The sequence below is a fragment of the Bombina bombina genome, chromosome 5 (genome assembly GCF_027579735.1).
Source record: "Bombina bombina isolate aBomBom1 chromosome 5, aBomBom1.pri, whole genome shotgun sequence".
Classification (NCBI taxonomy): Eukaryota; Metazoa; Chordata; class Amphibia; order Anura; family Bombinatoridae; genus Bombina; species Bombina bombina.
Window position 1 is genome coordinate 88,958,546 of NC_069503.1, and position 25,491 is coordinate 88,984,036.

The window sequence follows — 25,491 nt, forward strand, 5'->3', positions numbered from 1 at the left end:
GACTTGCAGTCTAGCCAATCAGTGCCTGCTCCCAGATAACTTCTCGTGCACGAGCACAGTGTTATCTATATGAAATACGTGAACTAACACCCTCTAGTGTTGAAAAACTGTTAAAATGCAATCTGAAAGAGGTGGGCTTCAAAGTCTAAGAAATTAGCATATGAACCTCCTAGGTTAAGCTTTCAACTAAGAATACCAAGAGAACAAAGCAAAATTGGTGATAAAAGTAAATTGGAAAATTTTTAAAATTACATGCTCTATCTGAATCCTGAAAGTTTATTTTGGCCTAGACTGTCCCTTTAACGCACCGCAATCAACCGCAAACAGTCCATTTGCACAACCGCAAACTCCCCATTTGCACAAGGTTGGATACCAAGCTAGCCATGTCCCGTTCCTTGTCCTCACTGATGTCATTGAAGGTCTCTTCCTCCACCCAGCCACGTACAACACCAAGGGTCCCCGAAAGGTGACAACAAGCCCCCTGGGACGCCTGCTGTGTTCCTCTTCTTCAGACTCCTCTCTCTGCGTTGCCTCTCTCTGCGTTATTATAAGGTGTGTTAAGTAGTACTATTTCTATCAGTTTAATCCCTGTTACGTCCCCTATCAAGGGACGTGTATATGGCATCGATTTTAGGAACCGGGAGATGGAAAAAGTTGCTTGGTCAGTCCTCCTACTTCAAATTTGGGGCACTGCGCATGCAATCTAATGTGCCACCAGATAGGAGTGGTGTGTTAAGTAGTACTATTCTTATCAGTTTAATCCCTGTTACATCCCCTATGAGGGGACGTGTATATGGCATAGATTTTAGGAACCGGGAGATGGAAAAAGATGCTTGGTCGGTCCTCCTACTTCAAATTTGGGGCACTGCGCGTGCAATCTAATGTGCCACCAGATAGCAGTGGTGTGTTAAGTAGTACTATTCCTATCAGTTTAATCCCTGTTATGTGCCTTTTTTTTATTTTTTTAAGCCACAGTGCAGCACCAGAGGCCAGAAAAATTAGGCATGTACACATGCCTGAAAAATTGATGTTTGTTTCCCAGGCAGAAAGTGCCCTAAAACATTGCGGCTTGAACCCTAGTTGGTGGCGGATAAGTCATGCAAGTCATCCGGCATTCAGAGATAAAATACAGCAGCGTGTGGACCATTTTTAGCCCAAGGCAGCTCATCTCATCAGGCCTTTTTTAGTCGAATGTATCGCCCACTGTCAGTCCCTTCGGGATCCATCCCTCATTCATCTTAATAAAGGTGAGGTAATCTAGACTTTTTTGACCTAAGCGACTTCTCTTGTCAGTGACAATACCTCCTGCTGCACTGAAGGTCCTTTCTGACAGGACACTTGAAGCAGGGCAGGCCAGAAGATCTATCGCAAATTGGGATAGCTCAGGTCACAGGTCAAGCCTGCACACCCAGTAGTCAAGGGGTTCATCGCTCCTCAGAGCGTCGATATCTGCAGTTAAGGCGAGGTAGTCTGCTACCTGTCGGTCGAGTCATTCTCTGAGGGTGGACCCCGAAGGGCTGTGGTGATTAGAAGGACTTAAAAAGCTCAGCATGTCCTCCATCATCAACAACAGTCTGTACAGCGTCCTGTCCTTGCCGGCGTGGTCGTGGGAGGAGGAGGATTACTTTCACCTCTTCCCCTATTACATTCCCGTTGTGCTGTGACATCACCCTTATACGCTGTGTAAAGCATACTTTTTAATTTATTTTGGAACTGCTGCATCCTTTCCGACTTGCGGTAATTCAGTAACATTTCAGGCACTTTATGCTTATACAGGTGGTCTAGTAGCGTGGACACCCAGTACAGGTCGTTCTCCTTCAGCCTTTTTATACGAGGGTCCCTCAACAGGCACAACAGCATGAAAGACCCCATTTGCACAAGGTTGGATGCCGAGCTACTCATGTCCCGTTCCTCGTCCTCAGTGATCTCACTGAAGGTATGTTCTTCCCCCCGGCCACGTACAACACCACGGGTACCAGAGAGGTGACAACGAGCACCCTGGGATGCCTGTTGTGGTTGGTCTTCCTCCTCCTCCTCCTCCTCAAAGCCACATTCCTCCTTTGACTCCTCTTCCAGCGTTGCCGCAGGTCCAGCAAGCGATGCTGATAAGGCTGTTTCTGGTGGTGATGGTGACCACAACTCTTCCTCTTCATGCTCATCTACGGCCTGATCCAGCACTCTTCGCAGGGCACGCTCCAGGAAGAAAACAAATGGTATGATGTCGCTGATGGTGCCTTCGGTGCGACTGACTAGGTTTGTCACCTCCTCAAAAGGACGCATGAGCCTACAGGCATTGCGCATGAGCGTCCAGTAACGTGGCAAAAAAATTCCCAGCTCCGCAGAGGCTGTCCTAGCACCCCGGTCATACAAATAGTCGTTAACGGCTTTTTCTTGTTGGATCAGGCGGTCGAACATTAGGAGTGTTGAATTCCAACGTATCGGGCTGTCGCAAATCAAGCGCCTCACTGGCATGTTTCGCCGCTGGATATCTGAAAAGTGCGCCATGGCCGCGTAGAAACGCCTGAAATGGCCACACACCTTCCTGGCCTGCTTCAGGACGTCCTGTAAGCCTGGGTACTTATGCACAAAGCGTTGTACGATCAGATTACACACATGTGCCATGCACGGCACATGTGTCAACTTGCCCAAATTCAATGCCGCCTCCAAATTTCTTCTGTTGTCACTAACCACTTTGCCGATCTCCAGTTGGTGCGGAGTCAGCCACTGATCCACCTGTGCGTTCAGGGCGGACAGGAGTACTGGTCCGGTGTGATGTGGAATAGTACCTGGGGAGCTGGGGGGGTGCCGTTGATGTGGAGCAAGACGCAGCAGCAGAAGAGGACTCAGCCGAGGAGGTTATCGAAGAGGATGGAGTAGGAGGAGTAGAGGAGGTGGCAGCAGGCCTGCCTTCAAGTCGTGGCGGTGTCACCAACTCCTCTGCAGAGCCACGCATTCCATGCTTGGCAGCCGTCACCAGGTTTACCCAATGCGCAGTGTAGGTGATAAACCTGCCCTGACCATGCTTTGCAGACCAGGTATCAGTGGTCAGATGGACCCTTGCCCCAACACTGTGTGCCAGACATGCCATTACTTCCTTTTGCACAATCGAGTACAGGTTGGGGATTGCCTTTTGTGCAAAGAAATTTCGGCCGGGTACCTTCCACTGCGGTGTCCCAATAGCTACACATTTTTTGAACGCCTGAGACTCCACCAGCTTGTATGGTAAAAGCTGGCGGGCTAAGAGTTCAGTCAAGCCAGCTGTCAGATGCCGGGCAAGGGGGTGACTTTGTGACATTGGCTTCTTACGCTCAAACATGTCCTTGACAGACACCTGACTGTGGGCAGATGAGCAGGAACTGCTCAAGGCGAGACACGGAGTGGCGGATGGTTGAGAGGGGGCAAGGAGGACAGCAGTTGTTGACGTGGCTGAAGATGCTGGACCAGGAGGAGGATGGCGGCTTTGAGTTTGTGTGCTGCTTGTACTCATGTGTTGATCCCATAGGCATTTGTGATGTGCGATCATGTGCCTTCGCAAAGCAGTTGTACCTAGGTGGGTGTTGGATTTCCCACGACTCAGTTTCTTTTGGCACAGGTTGCAAATGGCATCGCTGTTGTCAGAGGCAGATACACAAAAAAAATGCCACACTGCTGAGCTCTGCAATGACGGCATTCTGGTGGTGGCAACAGCATGCGTTAATTGGCGTGCTGTCTGGCTGACCCCGGGTGCCGATGCATGCTGTCTGACTGTGCCACTAGCTCCTTGCGATGACCTCCCCCTCCTTCCAACTCGTCTCCTCCTACTCTCTGTCTCCCCATCTGAACTTTCCCCCTCTTCTTCTTTTCTTCTAGCGGGCACCCACGTGACATCCACAGACGCATCGTCATCATCAACCGCTTCACTTGTATCTGACAACTCAACAAAGGAAGCAGCAGCGGGTACAACATCATCATCATCACACCGTACGTCCATGTGTGTAATGCTGCCTGACTGAGACATATCCCTGTTATCTACATCCTCTGGCAATAATGGTTGCGCATCACTATCACTCATTTCTTCCAACTGATGTGTAAATAACTCCTCTGACAGATCAAGTGAAGCGGCTGTGGTGCTAGTGTTGGTGGTGGCGGCAAGCGGGCGAGTGGTAACTTGAGAGGTGCCCGAAGCTAAGCTGGAGGAGGATGGTGCGTCAAGGTTCCGAGCGGAAGCTGTAGAAGATTGGGTGTCCTGTGTTAGCCAGTCAACTATGTCCTCAGAACTGTTCGAGTTCAGGGTACGTGGCCTCTGAACACTGGGCATTATTCTAGGGCCAAAGGGAATCACAGCACCACCAACACGACGGCCCCTGCGGGGTGGCCTGCCTCTGCCTGTCATTTTTTTTTTCGATTAGTGGTACTATGCGTGCAAGCTACTGTGACAACAGATATGAGTGGCACTGTGCACTGGCAGAAGTTGGCAGAGTAGACGCTGTAGGCCTGACACACACGCTTGCAAACTACTAACTGCTATTCAATCTATTACAGTCAAAATTGTATTTTTTTTTTTTTTTTTTAAATCTACACTACTGTTACACCAGATATGAGTTGCACTGGGATGACACTGTGCCATGGCAGGCACTGAAATGCACACGTGTGAAGGAAACTGACTGCTATTATTTAACACAGTCAAAAAAGTGTTTTTTTTTTTTAAATATACACTACTGTTACACCAGATGAGTGGTGGCACTGGGCAAGTGGGCACAGTATACGCTGTGAGCCTGACACACACGCTGGCAGGCAGGCAACTGCAATTAGATTACACAGGGGAAAAAAAAAGCAGACTGATGTTCTAGCCCTAAAAAGGGCTTTTTGGGGTGCTGTCCTTACAGCAGAGATCAGATGAGTCCTTCAGGTCTGTAGTGGACACTGAATACACTAGCCTAGCTATCGATTTCCCTATTAAATCAGCAGCAGCTACACTGTCCCTCCTCTCACTAAGAATGCAGCTTCCAAATTAATCTAAAATGGATGCTGTACAGGAGGTAGGAGGGTCTGGGAGGGAGGGTCTGCTGCTGATTGGCTGGAATGTGTCTTCTGACTGTGAGGTACAGGGTCAAAGTATTACTCAATGATGACGAATAGGGGGCGGATCGAACATTGCATATGTTCGCCACTGCGAACGCGAACAAGCTATGTTAGCCGGGAACTATTCGCAGGCGAACTATTCGCGACATCACTAAATATTTGTAAAAGATAACAGATAAGATACATTTGTCGGAAGTTTTTTTGCTGGACAGTGGAGGATAGATTTTAAGGAAAAGGGAAATATAAGCGGACTCTCCATCTCAACAGAGGAGACTTTATTTGACTCAGTGAGCCAGTCTATAGCAATTTTAGCTAGCGTGAAAAGGAGCTAAAAATTGAAAGAATATGAAGAATTATTGGGATAGAATTTGTTGAATCTTCTAAAAAGATGAGCAGATCATCTGCATACAAGGAAATTCTGAAAGCAACTGTGTTGATTCTTATTCCCGCCAATTCTTGCCGCAGCCAAATGGCCAGACATTCAATTGAAATATCAAACAGCAAAGGGGACAACAGGCACCCTTGTCGTGTACCCAATCCTAAAAAAAAAATTCTCAGAAAGATTACCATTTATAAGAAGTGATGAATATGGATTTTTGTAAATCTTAGCAATAAATTCGAGGCAATGACCTTTGATACCGAAATGGTCTAAAGAATAAAGTAGATGATCCCATAATATTGAATCAAATGCCTTCTCAGCATCTAAGGCTAGTATGGCTAAATCCTTACCTGAATTCCACTTTTCGAAGATTAGAAGTAACATTACGGCCATTCATAAAACTTGTTTGATTAGTATGGCTTAGTTTATGCAAAGAACCCTTGAGTCTGTTAGCAATAATGGAGAGAAGTATTTTATAGTCTACGTTTATAGTCTACGTTTAAAACGGATATAGGTCTGTACGAAGTTGGTTGTTCACTGTCTTTTCCTTTTTTCAAAATTTAAAGTAATATTCGCTGCGGAAAAATGGTTATAGATATGAGAGGCGTTTGTGTAATAGTTATTAAAAAGAACTAATAAAAAGCTACTAAACTCTTCAGAAAGTATTTTATATAGTTCTATCGGGATCCCATCTGGACCGGCTGCCTTATTTAATTTGGCATTTTTAATCGTTGACAAAATTTCTTCCTTAGAAATTGGGGCATTAAGAATTTCTAGATCTGACAGGGGGAGTTGAGGGGTTGATATTTTAGCCCAAAACAAATCTTTATTAATGGTATCTATATCTTATGTGGCATATCATTTTTGGTAATACTCAAAAAAGATTGTTCTAATGTTTTTATTATCAGTATATCTCATTCGATCATCCTTAATAGCAGGCATGTAATTTCTGCTTTTTACTGTTCTTAATTACCGGGGCCAGATATTTAGCAGAAGTACCATAGTGACCTTTAAAGTGATTACTGAGCTTGGTCTCTTCCTCAAAACATTGTTGTTTAATATATATATATATATATATATATATATATATATATATATATATATATATATATATATATATATATATATATATATATCTTTCGATTCTAAAGTTAGAATATTGGAACCAGTTACTTTGAGTAGGATGAATCTTATACCGATTCAAAGAATTTTTAACTTGGTTAGATAGTTGCCTTTCTCTCATTACACGCTTCTTTTTATAATGACACGTATAAGCCTTAATCTGACCTCTAAGCACGGCCTTAAAGGCTTCCCAAAATATTTTGCTTTTATTGTAATAAAGAGAATTATTTCGGTAGTACTTCTGCCATTGCAATTTTAACCAGTTAATAAATTTGCTATTATTTGACTTGACTTGAACAAAAGAAGCTGTTCTGTTATTAGGATATAATCAATTCTTGAGAATGTGCAATGTGATTTAGACTCCCACAAAAACAAGGAGAATTTGGGAAATTTAATCCTCCAAATATCATTGAGTTTAAGAGATAAACAGAATTTTTAAAAATATTTAGTACCTTTGTTGTCTTGCCCTTTAATAGGAGGCATTCTATCAATTCTGGGGCAGAGCGTCATGTTAAATATAGCTAAACCTCTTTTCTTATTATCATATGGGGTAAATACCACCTCTCCCACCCATTTGGATTTAAGCTTAATAGCTTCCTGGAACCATTAAGATGTGTCTCTTGCACAAACGCTATATCCGTTTTTTGTGCCCCTAAGTGTCTTATCATTAGCTTCCATTTAATTGGTGACAAGATCCTGCCAATATTCCATGATACTAATTTTAATTTATTCATTGTACATTAAGATAGGGAGGGGCCAATAGAGGGGGGGGAAACAACCGTTGTTCCTATAAAACAATTTCGAAAACGGCTCCATATGTAGAGACCGCATAGCTAGAAAAAAGAAAAAGAAAGAAAAACCCTTTTATATACACAGTTGTCTGGTTATCCTGAATTCTGCATAATTATTCCACTCCATTATGTGACAGAAAGCCTGGACTTCCAGCTTTATTAAAGGTCAAAATGTCACCATCTTTGTCAAATATTATTTTAGCTGGATAAATTAATCTTGCCTTTGGCTTTGATTAGCTTTGAACAATATGGTGCCATTTCCTTCCGTTTAGCCTGTGTCTCTGCAGAAAAGTCCTGGTATAGGAGAACTTTATGTTGCCCTACTATAATGTTATTATTTTCGCGGTATAGCCTGAGGATATGGAATTTGTCCTGAAAATTAAAAAATTTGATTACTATAGCTCTTGGCTTTACGTACCTTCAGGGTTTCTACGGACAGGACCCACTCTATGGGCTCTTTCTATAGGGATCCTCACATTGCATCTGTTAAACTGCCCCTATTAGTCGGTAGCAATATAGACAAAGCTTAACAAATCTTGAAAGTCCCCTGTCTCTGGAAGCCCAATAACCCTAAGGTTGTTACGCCGGGACCTGTCCTCCAATACTTCTATTCTGGAATGTAGAGTATTAAATTTACTACTTTGGGAGGTAATGGCCTGTTCTTGAGCGGTAGATCTATCCTCTATATATGAGATTTGTGATTCTAGTTCGGTCATATGTGCTGAAAACTGTTTAATTTCACTAGTAAGGTTAGCCATTTCTTGTTTTAAGGAATCAAATTGTGGCATTAATAGCTCTGCAATTTGTTGTAATAACACAGTGGTATCAAGGTTGCCCAAGCTTATCTCATTATGAGGTTCTACAGAGCTGTCATTAGGCTTGAGTTTTCTATCTTTATGTTTAGGTGGCATGACAGGTGAATTGGGTTTAGAATGTGAAATAAATCTTTCCATGGGGAGTGACAAATAGGAGAAACAAACGCACTCTTGGCGCGAGAAGTATTTAAATATTTAAACAAAGGTGACCAGTAGATGGTTACATAGCATTAAAACTAGTGAAGAAAGTGTACATAAATGTATAGTGTAATGGAACATACACAAAGATAGATATTTGGTGTTTAAATATACACTTGAGAGAAAAATAAATTAGAAGTGTTAAATCAAAATAAGTTACATGAAGTGCACTATAATGCCACTTATTAACCATTAATAATCTTGTTATCACACAGAACCACTAGTTATAGGTACAGGGCTAACTTTAGCACAATTCTTTGATTATCATATATAAAAGCTAACAAGATTCTAGATTTTTAAGCCGCTGATAAATATCGAATATAGAAAGCAGTCACCTTAATAATTGTCAAAGTCAACCTCGTATGAATAGAGTACCAAGACACGAGTGATCTTTAACTATAACCCTGGCCTATACCATTTAACCCCTTAAGGACCAGCGACGTACCCTGTATGTCACTGGCCTTTTTTTGGGACTTGATTGTTTTATAGCGCGGTCTTGCCACCAGCGTTGAGACTGCTCTATTCCACAAAGCCTGCTGGAGGGAAGGCATTAATAGTGTGTTTTTGCTAGACTTGTGCTATTATGTCCTGAAAAAACCCTTAACGACCAGTGACATACAGGGTACATTGTGGTCATTAAAGGGACATGCCACCCACATTTTTTCTTTTATGATTTAGAAAGAGAATGCAATTTTAAACATCTTTCTAATTTACTTATATTATCTAATTTGTTTTATTCTCTTGATATTCTTTGATGAAAAGCCTATCTAGATATGCTCACTAGCTGCTGATTGGTTGCTGCACATAGAATACTTCTGTGATTGGCTCACCATGTGCATTGCTTTTTCTTCAACTAAGGATATTTAAAAAATGAAGCAAAATAAATAATGGAAGTAAATTGTAATGTTGTTTAAATTTCTGTTCTCTATCTGAATTATGAAAGAAATATTTTGGGTTTAGTGGCCCTTTAAGGGGTTAAACTCTTAACAATTTCCTAGGTACGGCAGACTTTAAACACCTTAATAATATTGCATATCCAGTTCATTCTATATCATTGCCTTCTTATAAAGGGTACCATATGTACTTCAGAGATTTTATGAAATAGCCCTAAGCATCTAGGGCGACAGTCCTGTTTCACTATAGATCTTAAAGCTTTAGAAGTCAGTTAAGGGACTAATTGGCTATATTAGTAATCTGCTTAGTGGATGATGTTAGCCAACAGCCTTTTCTTCTCCTTACAGTTAGCTTTATTAAGCCAGAGCAGGATCCAGTTTAATCAGAGCAAGTTCCTATATCCAGGGTCCTGTCAAAAAGTCTCTGTATAATTCATGCCTAGAGGTTACACATAAAATACTGGGGCAGACCGGCCACGGGTTCAGATACACAAAAGTAAAAGAAAAGCCCAGAGACCAGAGAAGCTTCAGCCTGTAGACTGCTCACAAGCTATATTGCCATACAAGGCAGAGCACTAGCCCAGGTACATATTAGTGTCTTGGCCCTGAGATTGCACACAAACTGGATCTGCAAGGTCATTTACCAGAGACTGTGAGATCAAGGAGTTAAAGGGACAGTCAAGTCCAAAAAAAACTTTCCTGTTTCAAATAGGGCATGTAATTTTAAACAACTTTTCAATTTACTTTTATCACCAATTTTGCTTTGTTCTTTTGATATTCTTAGTTGAAAGCTAGACCTAGGAAGGCTCATATGATAATTTCTAAGCCCTTGAAGGCCGCATCTAATCACATGCTTTTGTATTTGCTTTTCACAGCAGGGTAGAGCTAGTTCAGGTAAACCCTATAGATAACATTATGCTCACGCCCGTGGATTGTGGCAGACACTGCACTAATTGGCTAAAATGAAAGTCAATAGGTAATAAATAAAATGTCATGTGATCAGGGGTTTGTCAGAAGATGCTTAGATACAAGGTAATCACAGAGGTAAAATGTGTATTATTATAACTGTGTTGGTTATGCAAAACTGGGGAATGGGTAATAAAGGGATGTTCTATCTTTTAAAACAACAAAAATTCTGGTGTTGACTGTCCCTTCAAATAAAACACAATAACTACACTTTTACAAGATGCTGGTTCCTATTAACCTTTAAAGGGATAGGAAAGTCACAAACTTGCATGATTCAGATAGAGCAGGTCATTTTAATACACTTTAAACTATTTTGTAATGTGCTTCGTTCTCTTAGTATCTCTTGTTAAAAAAGAATACGCACATATCCTACACCAGTGGGAGCTGCTGCTGATTGGTGCCTGCACACATTTGTCTCTTGTGATTGGCTAACTAGACGTGTTCCGCTAGCTGCCAGTAGTGCAATGCTGTTCCTTCAGCAAAGGATAACAAGAGAATGAAGCACATTTGATAAAAGAAGTAAATTGTAAAGTTGTTTAAAATTGTAAGTTCTGATCACTCCCCTGCAGTTACACCTTGGCGGTTTGTAGCGCTTGGATCCTTCATGTTAGAAGGAAATTCTGCAGCTGGTTAAAGCCAACACACCAGCTACCCTCCACAGCGTAAACTGATATCATACGCTTAAGATAAAAGACCTTTCTCTGGAGAGACTAATAACCCATTTGAGCATTTTACTGGGTAAACTTACCATAATGAAAGAATAATACCCTGGCTAGCAGCACAAGTGAAGCGCTGACTTTTTTTCTTGATGGAGGAAATGCCGGGCTAACCAGACTTAGCAATCCGCAGCATAACAGCACCAAGAAGCAGCCTGCCTTGAATTATTCCCCCTTGCTAAACTGAAGCGCGGACCCTCACAGCAACTTACCGGCACCTGACCTGCCTCGGGGGCAATCAAGCCCGCTCCCACCCACCGGTGCTGCGTGTGGTGAGCGGATGGATCATTGAGCTCAGCGCTGAGGATAGTGAACCTGGTTTCATTTCCTCCTCTCCTCCCCCGGAACTGCGCGGAGGGATTCGGAGACGGAGGCACTCAGCATACCGGGACCTGCTGAGACCAGCTGGAAGGACACCCCGCTAAGCCCGGTAAGCGTCTAAAGATTGCAAAGAGTTTGAAAGGTTGGGATTCAGAACAAACTTTCTTTTTTGCTCCATACCCAACTTCAACTTGAAGCACAAGGAACATATTGGGGTAAGGGGGAATAATCTGTGTCTTTTTACCTGATCCATACTTGGCAAAACTCTGCTCTCTGGCTTATGCTAAAGTTGAAATATTGAAGGCATTTAACTGAAATTGACTTTTCTATCCTACAAGTTTTGCTGCTTAAAAAAAAAAGAAAAAAAAAAAAAAACCTGCTTAAGAAGTTAAAATCAAGCTACTTTGAGAACAACTTCCCCTTTAATGAATAAAAGGCATAGCAAGGAAGTAAAATTATCTACAAAAACTATAAGAACTCTTTTATATCTTTGCCTTGATAACGGACTAAAGTATGCTTAAAAGCTAGATTCATATGTAACTGGCTTAAGAACTACCTTTTGTATTTATTAATCTCAGTAAGAACTGCAGCAAGGCTTTTTGGCCTATAGGAACTTAGATTGTTTTTTAAATCAGGAACTGGGTATTACTTTAATATCTAAAAATTAAGTATCTGTGCAGCCTTTTTTTTCTATCTTTATAACATGATATATTTTCTACTTATTGGCAAACATAGAACCCATTCTTTCCAGTGAGTCTGTTAACCTCACTAAAAAGGGAATTTGTATTACTCTTTAGAAAAAATACCAGAATTTGTTACAACTTATAATAATTGTATAATTGAATGGCTTATCCCTGTTATTGTATTCACTAAATTTCTTTACTAGATATTTAAAGGAAAAACTATAGAAGTGAGATTTATAGGGGTGATATATAATTTACAAATAGTCTGTATTTTAACTAATTGAGAGCCTAAAGGGCCAGAAATCTGTCACATTATAAACCATAGCACCTGTAAGAATACTGATACAATAGTTACTCAAAAAATTAAGATCTTGCTGCAGAGGCTGTAATATCTCTTAAAGAACAGATCTATATTAAGCATACAAAGTTGAAATTTAGTATTCCAAAATCGTATAAGCAATTAGAAAAGGCTTCTACATGAGATCTCTGCCTCTTTCTTTGGAGCTAGTGAACTGGCTGTGTTAATTAATAGCTCATGGTTTAATGAGAATCTTTCTTTTCTTTAGCACAGTAGTCTCTATTTACATTCCCTGCCAATTCTGGTCCAAACTCACATAAGAACATATTAATCACCCCTTTTCTTTTTTTATCCCCACACTCACTCCCAGCACTTTTTTTTTTTTTTTTTTTTTTTTCACTCTCAGCACCTCTTTTTTTTTTTCTTTTTTTTTTTTTCTCTCACACGCACACACATTGATTGAACCCTTTTGCTTTTCTCTCTCTTTCTGAGTATAAGGACAAATATATCACTTCCCCCACTTGCACTCCCAAGACTAATCCAGGTATGGCAGCAAAATCAAAGGAGCGCAGAACAAAAAACATAGAGAGCCCTGTAGCACCACACGACTCTATTGCTCAATCACAGAGCATAAGCTCCATAGAATCTCAAAACACACAATCTTTAGTCTCTAGTATCCTAGAGGCCATATCACCTAAATTTGATTCCCTAAAAAATGAAATAAAGCAGGACATCGCATCACTAGCAATAGAAGTGAAACAGTTTGCTGGTAGACTACAAGAAATAGAACAGAGAATTTCTTATCTTGAGGATAAGACAAATATTCAGACCCCAAAAATTGAGGGAAACCAAAAGTTAATAAATAAACTCCAAGCTAAAATAGATGATCTTGAGAATAGGGCAAGGAGGAATAATTTAAGAATTATAGGATACCCAGAATCTGTACAGCAAGAAGATTTAATGAAATTCATGACACTCACACTCCCTCAATTGCTGAACATTCCCCCACCACCTACGCCTTTTCTGGTAGAGAGAGTTCACAGATTGGGGAGATCTCCAAATGTCTCTAAACCAAGACCAATTATCGCAACATTTTTAAATTATCAGGATAAATTGCTGTTTATGCAATATTACAGAAAAAAGCAGCTCTTGGTCTATGAGGGCTCAAAGATATTGTTATTTCAAGATTTCTCTATGGAGATATCTTCTAAGAGAAAGGAGCTCTCCCCAGTCTGTGGAAAAATGCTAAAGGTCGGCTGGCAAGCCACAGTTATCTATCCTGCTAGGCTCAAGGTAACTGTAGAAGGTCAAACTTTTTTTTTTCAAACAGTAGCCGAGGCAGAGAAAAAATTAGCAGAGCATGGGTTTTAACCATCGCTTAGATAAATTTTTTCTATGTTTCTTTTTCTCCCATACCATCAATAAATTCTTGCATATCTACACCATGATATTAATAATAGATAAACTTTTTGTAATTCCAGAGCTGAGGGAGACCTTTATTTCTTTCCTTTTTTCTCCTTATTTATTTATTTATTTATTTTTTATTTTATTTTTTTATTTATTTATTTTTTTTTATTTTATTTTTTTGTTGTTGCATATCTGCTACTTACACCAATAAATATATACTAGATGGGTAAAAATCTTAGACTCACAACATGGAACATAGGGGGAATTACATCCCCTATTAAACGAAAAATGATTTTATCACACCTACAAAGGATTAATACATCAATAGCATTAATTCAAGAGACACATTTAAATCTAGAGGAATCCATGAAACTTAAATCGACATGGGTGTCAGAAGTAATTTGCGCTCCGACCTCCAATAGAAAAAACGGGGTAGCTATTTTACTAGGAAAAAAATTAGTATATGACAAACTACTCACAATAGTAGACTTAGAAAGCAGATATTTAATACTAAAATTGAAAATAGCAGGATCTATATATACAATATGCAACTTATATGCCCCCAACACAATTAAACCAGAATTCTGGGACTCCCTCCAATCTCAACTACTTCAAGTAGCAGAAGGTTATGTAATAGTTGCAGGTGATTTTAATATGGCACCCCGATATCCCCTCGATAGACTGAGAAGAGGTACTGCGCAAAAAAAAACTAAAAAAGATAACTTGGAAGCAAAAATTTTTAACACTATCTTTCAAAATCTAGCCGTCAGAGATATCTGGCGGGTCCAAAACCCGGATTTAAAAAATTATACATGTTATTCAAAGGCATTTAAATCATTATCCAGAATTGATCTTATTCTAGTAAATGATAGCTTATATCAAAGAGGAGCCAGAGCTACCATTTCAGAAATTTGTATCTCAGATCACGCCCCTGTGATGCTAGATATCCTAGTAAATAATCTATCTACAAGAAGAGCGCGTTTTTTCTATCCAAAATATTTAAATAACGATCCGAAATTCAGTAATTGGCTAAAAAATAAACTAGAAGAATTTTTTCAGTTTAATATTGGATCAGTATCTAACTTCTCAGTTGTCTGGGAGACAGCGAAAGCGGTATTAAGGGGAGAAATCATCGCCTATATGGCGAGGGGCAAGCGTAATTCTCGATTAAAGGAAAAGCAACTAACAGCAGCAGTAAGTAATGCTTATAACAGATTTTTAAATTTTCAATCAGAAGAAAACTGGACTAGATATGCCAAATTGAAAAAAGAACGGGATTCCTTCTTAACAGCCTCAACAATTCGATCAGAACTAAAATATCAAGCGAACCTATATAAATATGGAAATAAATCAGGTAAGCTGCTATCTAAACTAGTAAAAAACTTTAAACAATCACCAACAATAGAATCAATACAGATCAAGGATAGTCATTTGAATGCCCCAGAAGACATATTGGAATCTTTTTACCAACATTATAAAATAATTTATTCATCTACACCTATGGATAAGTCGGCTAGGGATGTGTTCTGGAAAGACTTAAAGATCACGAAATTCAAATCTGAGTTCAGCCAGAAATTAAATGGGCCCATTTCTGAGCTCGAAGTCTCAAAAGCTATCCAATCATTAAAACTTGAGAAAGCTCCAGGTCCGGACGCAATGCCTAACGATTTTTATAAAATCATGGCACCTACCTTAATTCCCCACTTAACTAAACTCTTTAACCAATATTTCTCAGGCGAGGTCCAAATACCAAATACATTTTTAGAATCTAATACTATCTTTCTACTTAAACCTGGGAAAGATCCAGCGAACAGGGACTCATATAGACCAATAGCACTGTTAAACTCAGATTATAAGATATTCACATCAATTTTAGCAGCAAGATTACAAGAGGGGATAGCAGATGTCATTCATAAAGACCAAGTGGGCTTTATTCGCAACCGCAGTTCAGCAGCAAAAATTAGGCAATTACTTCTAATTATTGACTACTTTAAGAATGTCGAAGAGAGTACATTGAAAGAACAGTCTGATGCCGCAATATTAGCGGTAGACGCCGAAAAGGCATTTGATCGTGTTAATCATGAGTTCTTATTAGATGCCGTACAACGCTTTGGAATTGATAACAAATTTTATAAACTGGTGGAAAATATATGTTTATATTCATCCACGAGTCTAGTTATTAATGGGCATGTATCAGATACAATTAGAATGGAAAGAGGAACCCGTCAAGGATGTCCTCTTTCACCTCTATTATTCAACCTAGCAATTGAACCACTTCCACTGAAAGTTAGACATCAGATTGAGGGAATAAAAATTCATAAAAAAAGAGGTGAAGGTCTCCCTATATGCCGATGACCTGCTACTATATATCTCAAACACATCGTCAAATATTCCCAAATTTAATAAAATAGTAGATTTATACGGTCGATGCTCAGGATATAAAATAAACAACACAAAGTCTGAACTATTGTGGCTGAGGAAAACGAAAGATTCCTGCACAAAACATCCTTACAAACTAGTTACAAGTTCCTTTAGGTATCTAGGAATCATAATATCAGATAATCCTAAAGATTGGTACTCTCTAAATATATCTCCTATATTAAAACAAGCTCTGAGCTATATGAAGAATTGGCAACATCTGCCACTCTCCATCTCAGGGCGAATAGCTCTTTACAAAATGACTATCCTTCCTAAGATTCTCTATATCTTGCAGAACCTTCCTGTTCTGATTAAAATATATGATATAAAGAAATTTAATTCTACTCTTAGAAGTTTTATATGGTATTCAAAAAAACCTAGAATTTCACTTCAAAAACTAGCCTTCCCTAAACAATATGCCGGACTGGCACTCTCTGATCTGCATTCCTATAATCTTGTTTTTCTAGGTCGTATAGCTTCTGACTGGATAGCAGAAGCAGATTATTTCACAGACAATGATCTTGAGGCAAACATAATATTCCCTCTAATTCCACTATCTTTGCTGCACTTGTCTTATAACTCTATTCCTAAACAAGTAAAGAAGTTTAAAACAATCTCTATAATCATTAAGGCGTGGAAAAAGATTGGAGCAAAAGTTGGAATTAACACAGATATACCTAAACATCAAACCCTTATTGGTAATCCAGAATTCCAAGAAGGAACTTCTTCACCCATTCTGATGAAATGGAAGAGGCAGGGAATATACTATGCACGACAAGTGGTTAATTTTGAGACGGGGAACATTAAATCCTTTGAAGACTTAAAACAAGAATATAGCTTGGATAATCGTGACTTTTTTACATATCTGCAAGTTAGACACTACGTAACGCAATTAATTCATAAGTTCCCGTGGAACTGGACATGGGGTAGGTTAGGGAATTGGCCAGTTCTGATTAAAGCTGGACTTACCTCTATCTCTCCATGGTACACATATATGGTAGGGTTTAAGGGTGAAGAGTGCGTCAAACAAATAGCTCAAAAATGGACAAACCTCTTTATGATTAATATTGATCATAAGAAGCAGGTTTTACGTTCTATAGTCTTACTTTTTGAGACCACAATAGCTGAGACTTGGAGGGAGTCCCATGTGAAACTCATACACTTAACATACTATTCCCCAGATAAAGGTTATAAATGGCATAATACAAACTTTAATAGCTGCCCCAAATGTAGATTACCAGCGGCCGACATAATTCATGTATTATGGTCTTGCCCTAAACTGCAACAACTCTGGCTTAAAATAGAATTTTGGATAGAAAAAGTCTTAAAAATAACTCCTCTAAAGCTTACAGGCATAGATATAATTTTCTTGAAAGATAAGAGTCCAACTTTAAAAGAAGTAAGAATAATAAATCTAATCATTTTAGCAGCTAGAAATTTGTTATTTAAGGACTGGAAGCACAATATTATACCATCAATAACAGAGATTAAAAACTATCTTAGGAAACAATGTATAGTTGAACAACTAGCAACGAACTTGAATTCGGAGCAAGAGATAACTAGTTTTTTTCGAAAGTGGTCAAGATTTATTAGGATATTCCCCCCTAGTGAGATTGATACTCTAATCTATCCATTTCGGAATACCGAAATTGTGTTATTAGACATATGGTAACTTAACTTATCTTATCTGAACAACAAACAGCTCTTTTTTTTTTTTTTTTTTTTTTCCCCCTTCCCTCTCCCCCTCAGCTCTGGACATAATTTGATACATTCAAAAGTAAAAGGAGAAAAAGAGAAAAAGAAAAAGGAAAGCAAACAATCTAACACAAGAAATAGTTAAGTTAATCCATTCCAGGAATATTATCTCTCTGGTTTATTTTTGTTATTTTAAAAGGAAAATCCAGCAGACTTATATCTAGTCAGATTGAACTAAGTAGTAACTCATATCAACGGTTCAAGATTAGAAATTTTTTTTTTTTTTGTCTTTCTTATTGATTTATCGAATTGATCTATTTGATATGAAATTAATATCTTATCATATGTTATCTTTTTAGAAGAATATTATGTTATGAACTCTTTGTTACTATGAAATCTAATGTTATCCCTGCTGATAATAAATAAAAGATGTAAAAAAAAAAAATTGTAAGTTCTATCCAAATCATGGAAGTAACTTTTGGACTTTCCTGTCCCTTTAAAGAGATGTGAAACCCAAAATATTTATTTTGTAATTCAAATAGCAGCATTTTAAAAAGGTTTCCAATTTATTTCTATTTTCAAATTTAGTAGGTGACTGGAGCATTATATGGCAGGAAGTAGTGCTGCCATAAACTGCTCTTGCAAATGGATAACATTCTTGTAAAACTGCTTCCATGTGTGCTCCAGACACGTGCACGCTCCTGGTTTATTTATTTGTGATACTATTAGCCAAATTATTAGGTTTTCACGGAATTGTGTAATAAACAAAATCAGAAAGTACAAACTTCTGTTTGATAAGATTACTAGTGGTAAAGCCTGTGTGCACGTGCCACAATGTTTAATGAAATAAATATACCTATCCCTCTATTCATCTATTCCCCCTGTCCCTATCCCGTCCCTGTCCCTCTGTCCCTATCCCTTTATTAATCTATTCCTCTTTCCCTATCTCCCAGTCCTCTATCCTATCCCTGTTCCTCTGTCCCTATCCCTCTGTCCCTGTCCATATCTCTCTGCTCCTGTCCCTCTATCCCTATCCTCCTGTCCATATCCCTATCCCTCTGTCCTTTCCCTCTATCCCTCTCCTTCTTTCCCTGTCCCTATCCCTCTATCTCTATTCCTGTCCCTGTCCCTCTATCTCTATTCCTGTCCCTATCTCTCTATTCGTGCCCCTATCCCTACCCCCCTGACTCTATCCCTACCCCCCTGTCTCTATCCCTACCCCCCTGTCTCTATCCCTACCCCCCTGTCTCTATCCCTCTGTCTCTATCCCTACCCCCCTGTCTCTATCCCTATCCCTCTGTCTCTATCCCTACCCCCCTGTCTCTATCCCTACCCCCCTGTCTCTATCCCTACCCCCTGTCTCTATCCCTATCCCTCTGTCTCTATCCCTATCCCTCTGTCTCTATCCCTACCCCCCTGTCTCTATCCCTACCCCCCTGTCTCTATCCCTACCCCCCTGTCTCTATCCCTATCCCTCTGTCTCTATCCCTATCCCTCTGTCTCTATCCCTACCCCCCTGTCTCTATCCCTACCCCCCTGTCTCTATCCCTATCCCTCTGTCTCTATCCCTATCCCTCTGTCTCTATCCCTACCCCCCTGTCTCTATCCCTATCCCTCTGTCTCTATCCCTACCCCCCTGTCTCTATCCCTACCCCCCTGTCTCTATCCCTACCCCCCTGTCTCTATCCCTACCCCCCTGTCTCTATCCCTACCCCCTGTCTCTATCCCTACCCCCTGTCTCTATCCCTATCCCTCTGTCTCTATCCCTATCCCTCTGTCTCTATCCCTATCCCTCTGTCTTTATCCCTATCCCCCTGTCTCTATCCCTATCCCCCTGTCTCTATCCCTATCCCTCTGCCTCTATCCCTACCCCCCTGTCTCTATCCCTACCCCCCTGCCTCTATCCCTACCCCCCTGTCTCTATCCCTACCCCCCTGTCTCTATCCCTACCCCCTGTCTCTATCCCTACCCCCTGTCTCTATCCCTACCCCCTGTCTCTATCCCTACCCCCCTGTCTCTATCCCTACCCCCCTGTCTCTATCCCTATCCCCCTGTCTCTATCCCTATCCCCCTGTCTCTATCCCTATCCCCCTGTCTCTATCCCTATCCCCCTGTCCCTATCCCTACCCCCCTGTCTCTATCCCTACCCCCCTGTCTCTATCCCTATCCCTCTGCCTCTATCCCTACCCCCTGTCTCTATCCCTACCCCCTGTCTCTATCCCTACCCCCCTGTCTCTATCCCTACCCCCCCTGTCTCTATCCCTACCCCCCTGTCTCTATCCCTACCCCCCCTGTCTCTATCCCTACCCCCCCTGTCTCTATCCCTACCCCCCTGTCTCTATCCCTACCCCCCTGTCTCTATCCCTACCCCCCTGTCTCTATCCCTATCCCTCTGTCTCTATCCCTATCCCTCTGTCTCTATCCCTACCCCCTGTCTCTATCCCTATCACTCTGTCCCTATCCCTTTATTCATCTATTCCTCTTTCCCTATCCCTCTGCTTCTGCCCCCCCTGTCCCTCTCCCTCTGTCCCTCTCCCTCTGTCCCTATTCCTCTGTCCCTCTCCCTCTGTCCCTCTGCTAGCCTTACTCGCTGCATTACTACATTGTTTACTAAGTTTTAAATCATCTGAAATAATAAGTCCAGTTCCTCATCTGTAACAGTCAGTAAAGTGTCATTGAGTTTGTAATTAACATTTGGATTTTTCTTCCCTAAATGCATTATTTTACATTTTGCTGTGTTAAACTTTAGATCCCAGTCGTTTGTCCAATCCTCCAATTGTTATATACCACTTCTCATTTTGTCTACCCCCCCTGGAACATCCACTCTGTTGCAAATTTTTGTATCATCTGCAAAGAGACATACTTTCCCCTGTAGCCCTTTGCTGATATCGCAGATAAATATGTTAAACAAAACAGGCCCCAGAACTGACCCCTGAGGAACACCACTAGTAACAGCCCCCTCTGCTGAATGAACTCCATTTACTAAGACACTTTGTTTTCTGTCCTTAAGCCAGCATTCCACCCAGTTCACAATTTTTTAATTTAGCCCCCTTCGCACCCCAAACCCCTTTTCTGTAGTGTAGCTGCCCCTTCCCTCCCTGTTCCTTTAATGTCTGTAGGGTAGGGCCCTCCCACTACCTCCCCCCTCCGCTGCTAAGCCTCCCACCCACCACCTGCCAGCACCAGCAGAAGATTGTTACAGACAGTGACACACACAGCGTCACCATCTGTAACGATCAGGCATCTGCCCTCATATGGAGGCTGAGCACCGATCTCGCTCCTGCTACATATGCGGCAGATGCCTGGAGCTTCAAGAGCTTCTTCTTTAGTCTGTAACAGCTGACGATGGCAAGGGAGGCGTTACAAAAGCGATTATAGTATAGATGTTACACCCTGTACCGTGTACTATCAGGCAGTTTCCTGCTGTAATTACAGGACGTCTAGAGGAAAACCCAGGCACTGGGCTATTAAATGTGAAGGAAGAGGATGAGACAGATGAATAGTCATCAGCCTGAAATCCATTGGTCCCTCCCTGCCGGTGAGTAGCAATACGTGAGAGTCTGCAGGGGCTGTGCACACCGGTACATACTGCTCTCCCTCCCTGCCGGTGAGTAGTAATACGTGAGAGTCTGCAGGGGCTGTGCACACCGGTACTTACTGCTCTCCCTCCCTGCCGGTGAGTAGTAATACGTGAGAGTCTGCAGGGGCTGTGCACACCGGTACTTACTGCTCTCCCTCCCTGCCGGTGAGTAGTAATACATGAGAGTCTGCAGGGGCTGTGCACACTGGTACTTACTGCTCTCCCTCCCTGCCGGTGAGTAGTAATACGTGAGAGTCTGCAGGGGCTGTGCACACCGGTACTTACTGCTCTCCCTCCCTGCCGGTGAGTAGTAATACATGAGAGTCTGCAGGGGCTGTGCACACCGGTACTTAGTGCTCTCCCTCCCTGCCGGTGAGTAGTAATACATGAGAGTCTGCAGGGGCTGTGCACACCGGTACTTACTGCCCTCCCTTGTAGTTTACGGTCTGGTTTATAAGCGCAGATAACATGAGTTTAACCCTTGTTCAGTTCATGATGTAGTTTTATACTGGAATATAGAGGATCATGGGAACAAAAGGATGAGAGGGAAAAGGAGTAGAATGAGTTTATTTGGTTCTATTGTCTGTCTGAGAAATACACAAACTGTTTTATGGTAAAGTTATACAACTAGATCATGTGACAACTAGATCATGTGACAACTAGATCATGTGATATAAAATCTGCTTTATTTGAACAGATGAAGATAACACTGATATAGTGAGAGCTGAGATAGCAGAAGATCTATGTGTGATGCATCAGCTGGAAGCACCAGGTGAGGAAACCAGTGACAGTATTAGCCCAGGTGAGTGTGCACGTGTGTTGTGTCTGCGGGACACTGGTTACAGGTGAGTGTGCACGTGTGTTGTGTCTGAGGTACACTGGTTACAGGTGAGTGTGCACGTATGGTATGGTGTTTTATGGTAAAGTTATACAACTAGATCATGTGATATAAAATCTGCTTTATTTGAACAGATGAAGATAACACTGATATAGTGAGAGCTGAGATAGCAGAAGATCTATGTGTGACGCATCAGCTGGAAGCACCAGGTGAGGAAACCAGTGACAGTATTAGCCCAGGTGAGTGTGCACGTGTGTTGTGCCTGAGTGACACTAGTTACAGGTGAGTGTGCACGTGTGTTGTGCCTGAGTGACACTAGTTACAGGTGAGTGTGCACGTATGGTATGGTGTTTTATGGTAAAGTTATACAAATAGATCATGTGACAACTAGATCATGTGACAACTAGATCATGTGATATAAAATCTGCTTTATTTGAACAGATGAAGATAACACTGATATAGTGAGAGCTGAGATAGCAGAAGATCTATGTGTGACGCATCAGCTGGAAGCACCAGGTGAGGAAACCAGTGACAGTATTAGCCCAGGTGAGTGTGCACGTGTGTTGTGTCTGAGTGACACTAGTTACAGGTGAGTGTGCATGTGTGTTGTGTCTGAGGGATACAGGTGAGTGTGCACGTGTGTTGTGTCTGAGAGAACCTGGTTACAGGTGAGTGTGCACGTGTGTTGTGTCTGAGGGACACTGGTTACAGGTGAGTGTGCACGTGTGTTGTGTCTGAGGGATACAGGTTACAGGTGAGTGTGCACGTGTATTGTTTCAGAGGGATACGGATTACAGGTGAGTGTGCACGTGTGTTGTGTCTGAGGGATACAGGTTACAAGTGAGTGTGCACGACTGTTGTGTCTGAGGGACACTGGTTACAGGTGAGTGTGCACGAGTGTTCTGTCTGAGGGACACTGGTTACAGGTGAGTGTGCACGTGTATTGTTTCAGAGGGATACGGATTACAGGTGAGTGTGCACGTGTGTTGTGTCTGAGGGATACAGGTTACAAGTGAGTGTGCACGACTGTTGTGTCTGAGGGACACTGGTTACAGGTGAGTGTGCACGAGTGTTCTGTCTGAGGGACACTGGTTACAGGTGAGTTTGTGCGTGTGTAGTGTCTGAGGGACACAGGTTACAGGTGAGTGTGCACGTGTGTTGTGTCTGAGGGACACTGCTTACAGGTGAGTGTGCACGTGTGTTGTGTCTGAGGGACACTGGTTACAGGTGAGTGTGCACGAGTGTTGTGTCTGAGGGTCACTGGTTACAGGTGAGTGTGCACGTGTGTTGTGTCTGAGGGACACTGGTTACAGGTGGGTTTGCGTGTATGGTGTGCCTGAGGGACACAGGTTACAGGTGAGTGTGCACGAGTGTTGTGTCTGAGGGACCCTCTTTACAGGTGAGTGTGCATGTATGTGTGTCTGAGGTATGCAGGTCACAGGTAAGTGCACATGCCTGAGGGATACGGGTTACAGGTGAGTGTGCACGTGTGCTGTGTCTGAGGGACACAGGTTACAGGTGGGTTTGCCTGTATGGTGTGCCTGAGGGACACAGGTTACAGTTGAGTGTGCACGAGTGTTGTGTCTGAGGGACCCTCTTTACAGGTGAGTGTGCATGTATGTGTGTCTGACGGTCACAGGTTACAGATAAGTGTGCACGTACAGTATATTGTGTGTGAGGTATGTGGGTTACAGATGAGTGTGCATGTACAGTATATTGTGTGTGAGGTACATGGATTACAGGTGATTGTGCACGTACAGTATATTGTGTGTGAGGTACATGAGTTACAGGTGAGTGTGTACATATGTTGTGTGTGAGGTATGTGGGTTACAGATGAGCGTGCACGTACAGTATATTGTGAGGTATGTGGGTTACAGATGAGTGTGCACGTACAGTATATTGTGTGTGAGGTATGTGGGTTACAGATGAGTGTGCACGTACAGTATATTGTGTGTGAGGTACATGGGTTACAGATGAGTGTGCATGTACAGTATATTGTGTGTGATGTATGTGGGTTACAGAATAGTGTGCACGTACAGTACATTGTGTGTGAAGTAAGTGGGTTACAGATGAGTGTGCACGTATAGTATATTGTGTGTGAGGTACATGGGTTACAGGTGAGTGTGCACGTACAGTATATTGTGTGTGTGAGGTACATGGGTTACAGGTGAGTGTGCACGTACAGTATATTGTGTGTGTTTGGTACATGGGTTACAGGTGAGTGTGCACGTACAGTATATTGTGTGTGTGTGTGTGTGTGAGGTACATGGGTTACAGGTGAGTGTGCACGTACAGTATATTGTGTGTGTGTGAGGTATGTGGGTTACAGATGAGTGTGCACGTACAGTATATTGTGTGTGAGGTACATGGGTTACACATGAGTGTGCACGTACAGTATATTGTGTGTGAGGTACATGGGTTACAGATGAGTGTGTGCACGTACAATATTTATTTTTTAAGACACGATGAGTCCACGGATCATCTTAATTACTAATGGGATATTCACCTCCTGGTCAGCAGGAGGAGGCAAAGAGCACCACAGCAGAGCTGTTAAATAGCTCCTCCCCTCTCTCCCACTCCGTCATTCTCTTTGCCTACGGAAGTGCTAAAGTGAGGTGTTAGAAAAGATTCTTTAATCAAAAGTTTATTATTTTTAAAGTAGTGCAAGATTGTGCTGCTTTGTTCTAGGGTGTAGCCGTAGTCCATATCAGTCTCTTCAGTAGAGGATTGGTGGCTTAAGAGCAATGAGAACTTGTGGGACATAATGTTCACTGCGCCTCCCATATATTGATGCTGCCCTGCCTCTGGAAAACCTGAGAGATTCTAACTCAGGACTTTCTCTTCATTCTCAGGTCCATGTGAGGGATAGGACCTCTCAAACCTGGAAACTGCCTTGCTGCCAGCAGAAGCTGAGGTAAGTGCTGACTTTATTTCTGGGGGTACAAGGAAATCTCAGAAAAAGTTTGGGCACTTTATTTTTTTAAACAGACCTCATCGAATTTAACAGAGATGCATTTTCCTAGTTGTTTTAGGGGACACTTGGCAGCTTGGACGCAGGCACTGGGACTGTATGGGACATGTGACTCTCATCTCCCGGTGGTTTCATAACTAATACATAGCCGACCGGGAGATTTCATACCGACAGACTATTGTTTACTGCAGAGAGCGAGCTCAGTGTTAGGGTGTTTAACTCTTACGGCTAGATTTAGAGTTTTATCGGTAACGACCCGCGTAGCTAACGTATGCTTTTTTCCCCCCGCACCTTTTAAATACCGCTGGTATTTAGAGTTCACAGAATGGCTGCGTTTTC

General features: G+C 41.7%; 1 protein-coding gene across 1 annotated transcript in view; it reads left to right on the forward strand.

Moving 5' to 3' along the window:
• The first annotated feature begins 8,262 nt into the window (after positions 1–8,262).
• LOC128661344 (oocyte zinc finger protein XlCOF6-like) overlaps positions 8,263–25,491 on the forward strand; it is an 84,587-nt gene continuing 67,358 nt past the window's right edge. The window contains exons 1-4 of the mRNA XM_053715608.1: positions 8,263–8,269; positions 22,041–22,115; positions 22,316–22,390; positions 22,623–22,697. Of these exons, the coding sequence (XP_053571583.1) occupies positions 8,263–8,269; positions 22,041–22,115; positions 22,316–22,390; positions 22,623–22,697 (232 nt within the window). The remainder of the gene's footprint in view (positions 8,270–22,040; positions 22,116–22,315; positions 22,391–22,622; positions 22,698–25,491) is intronic.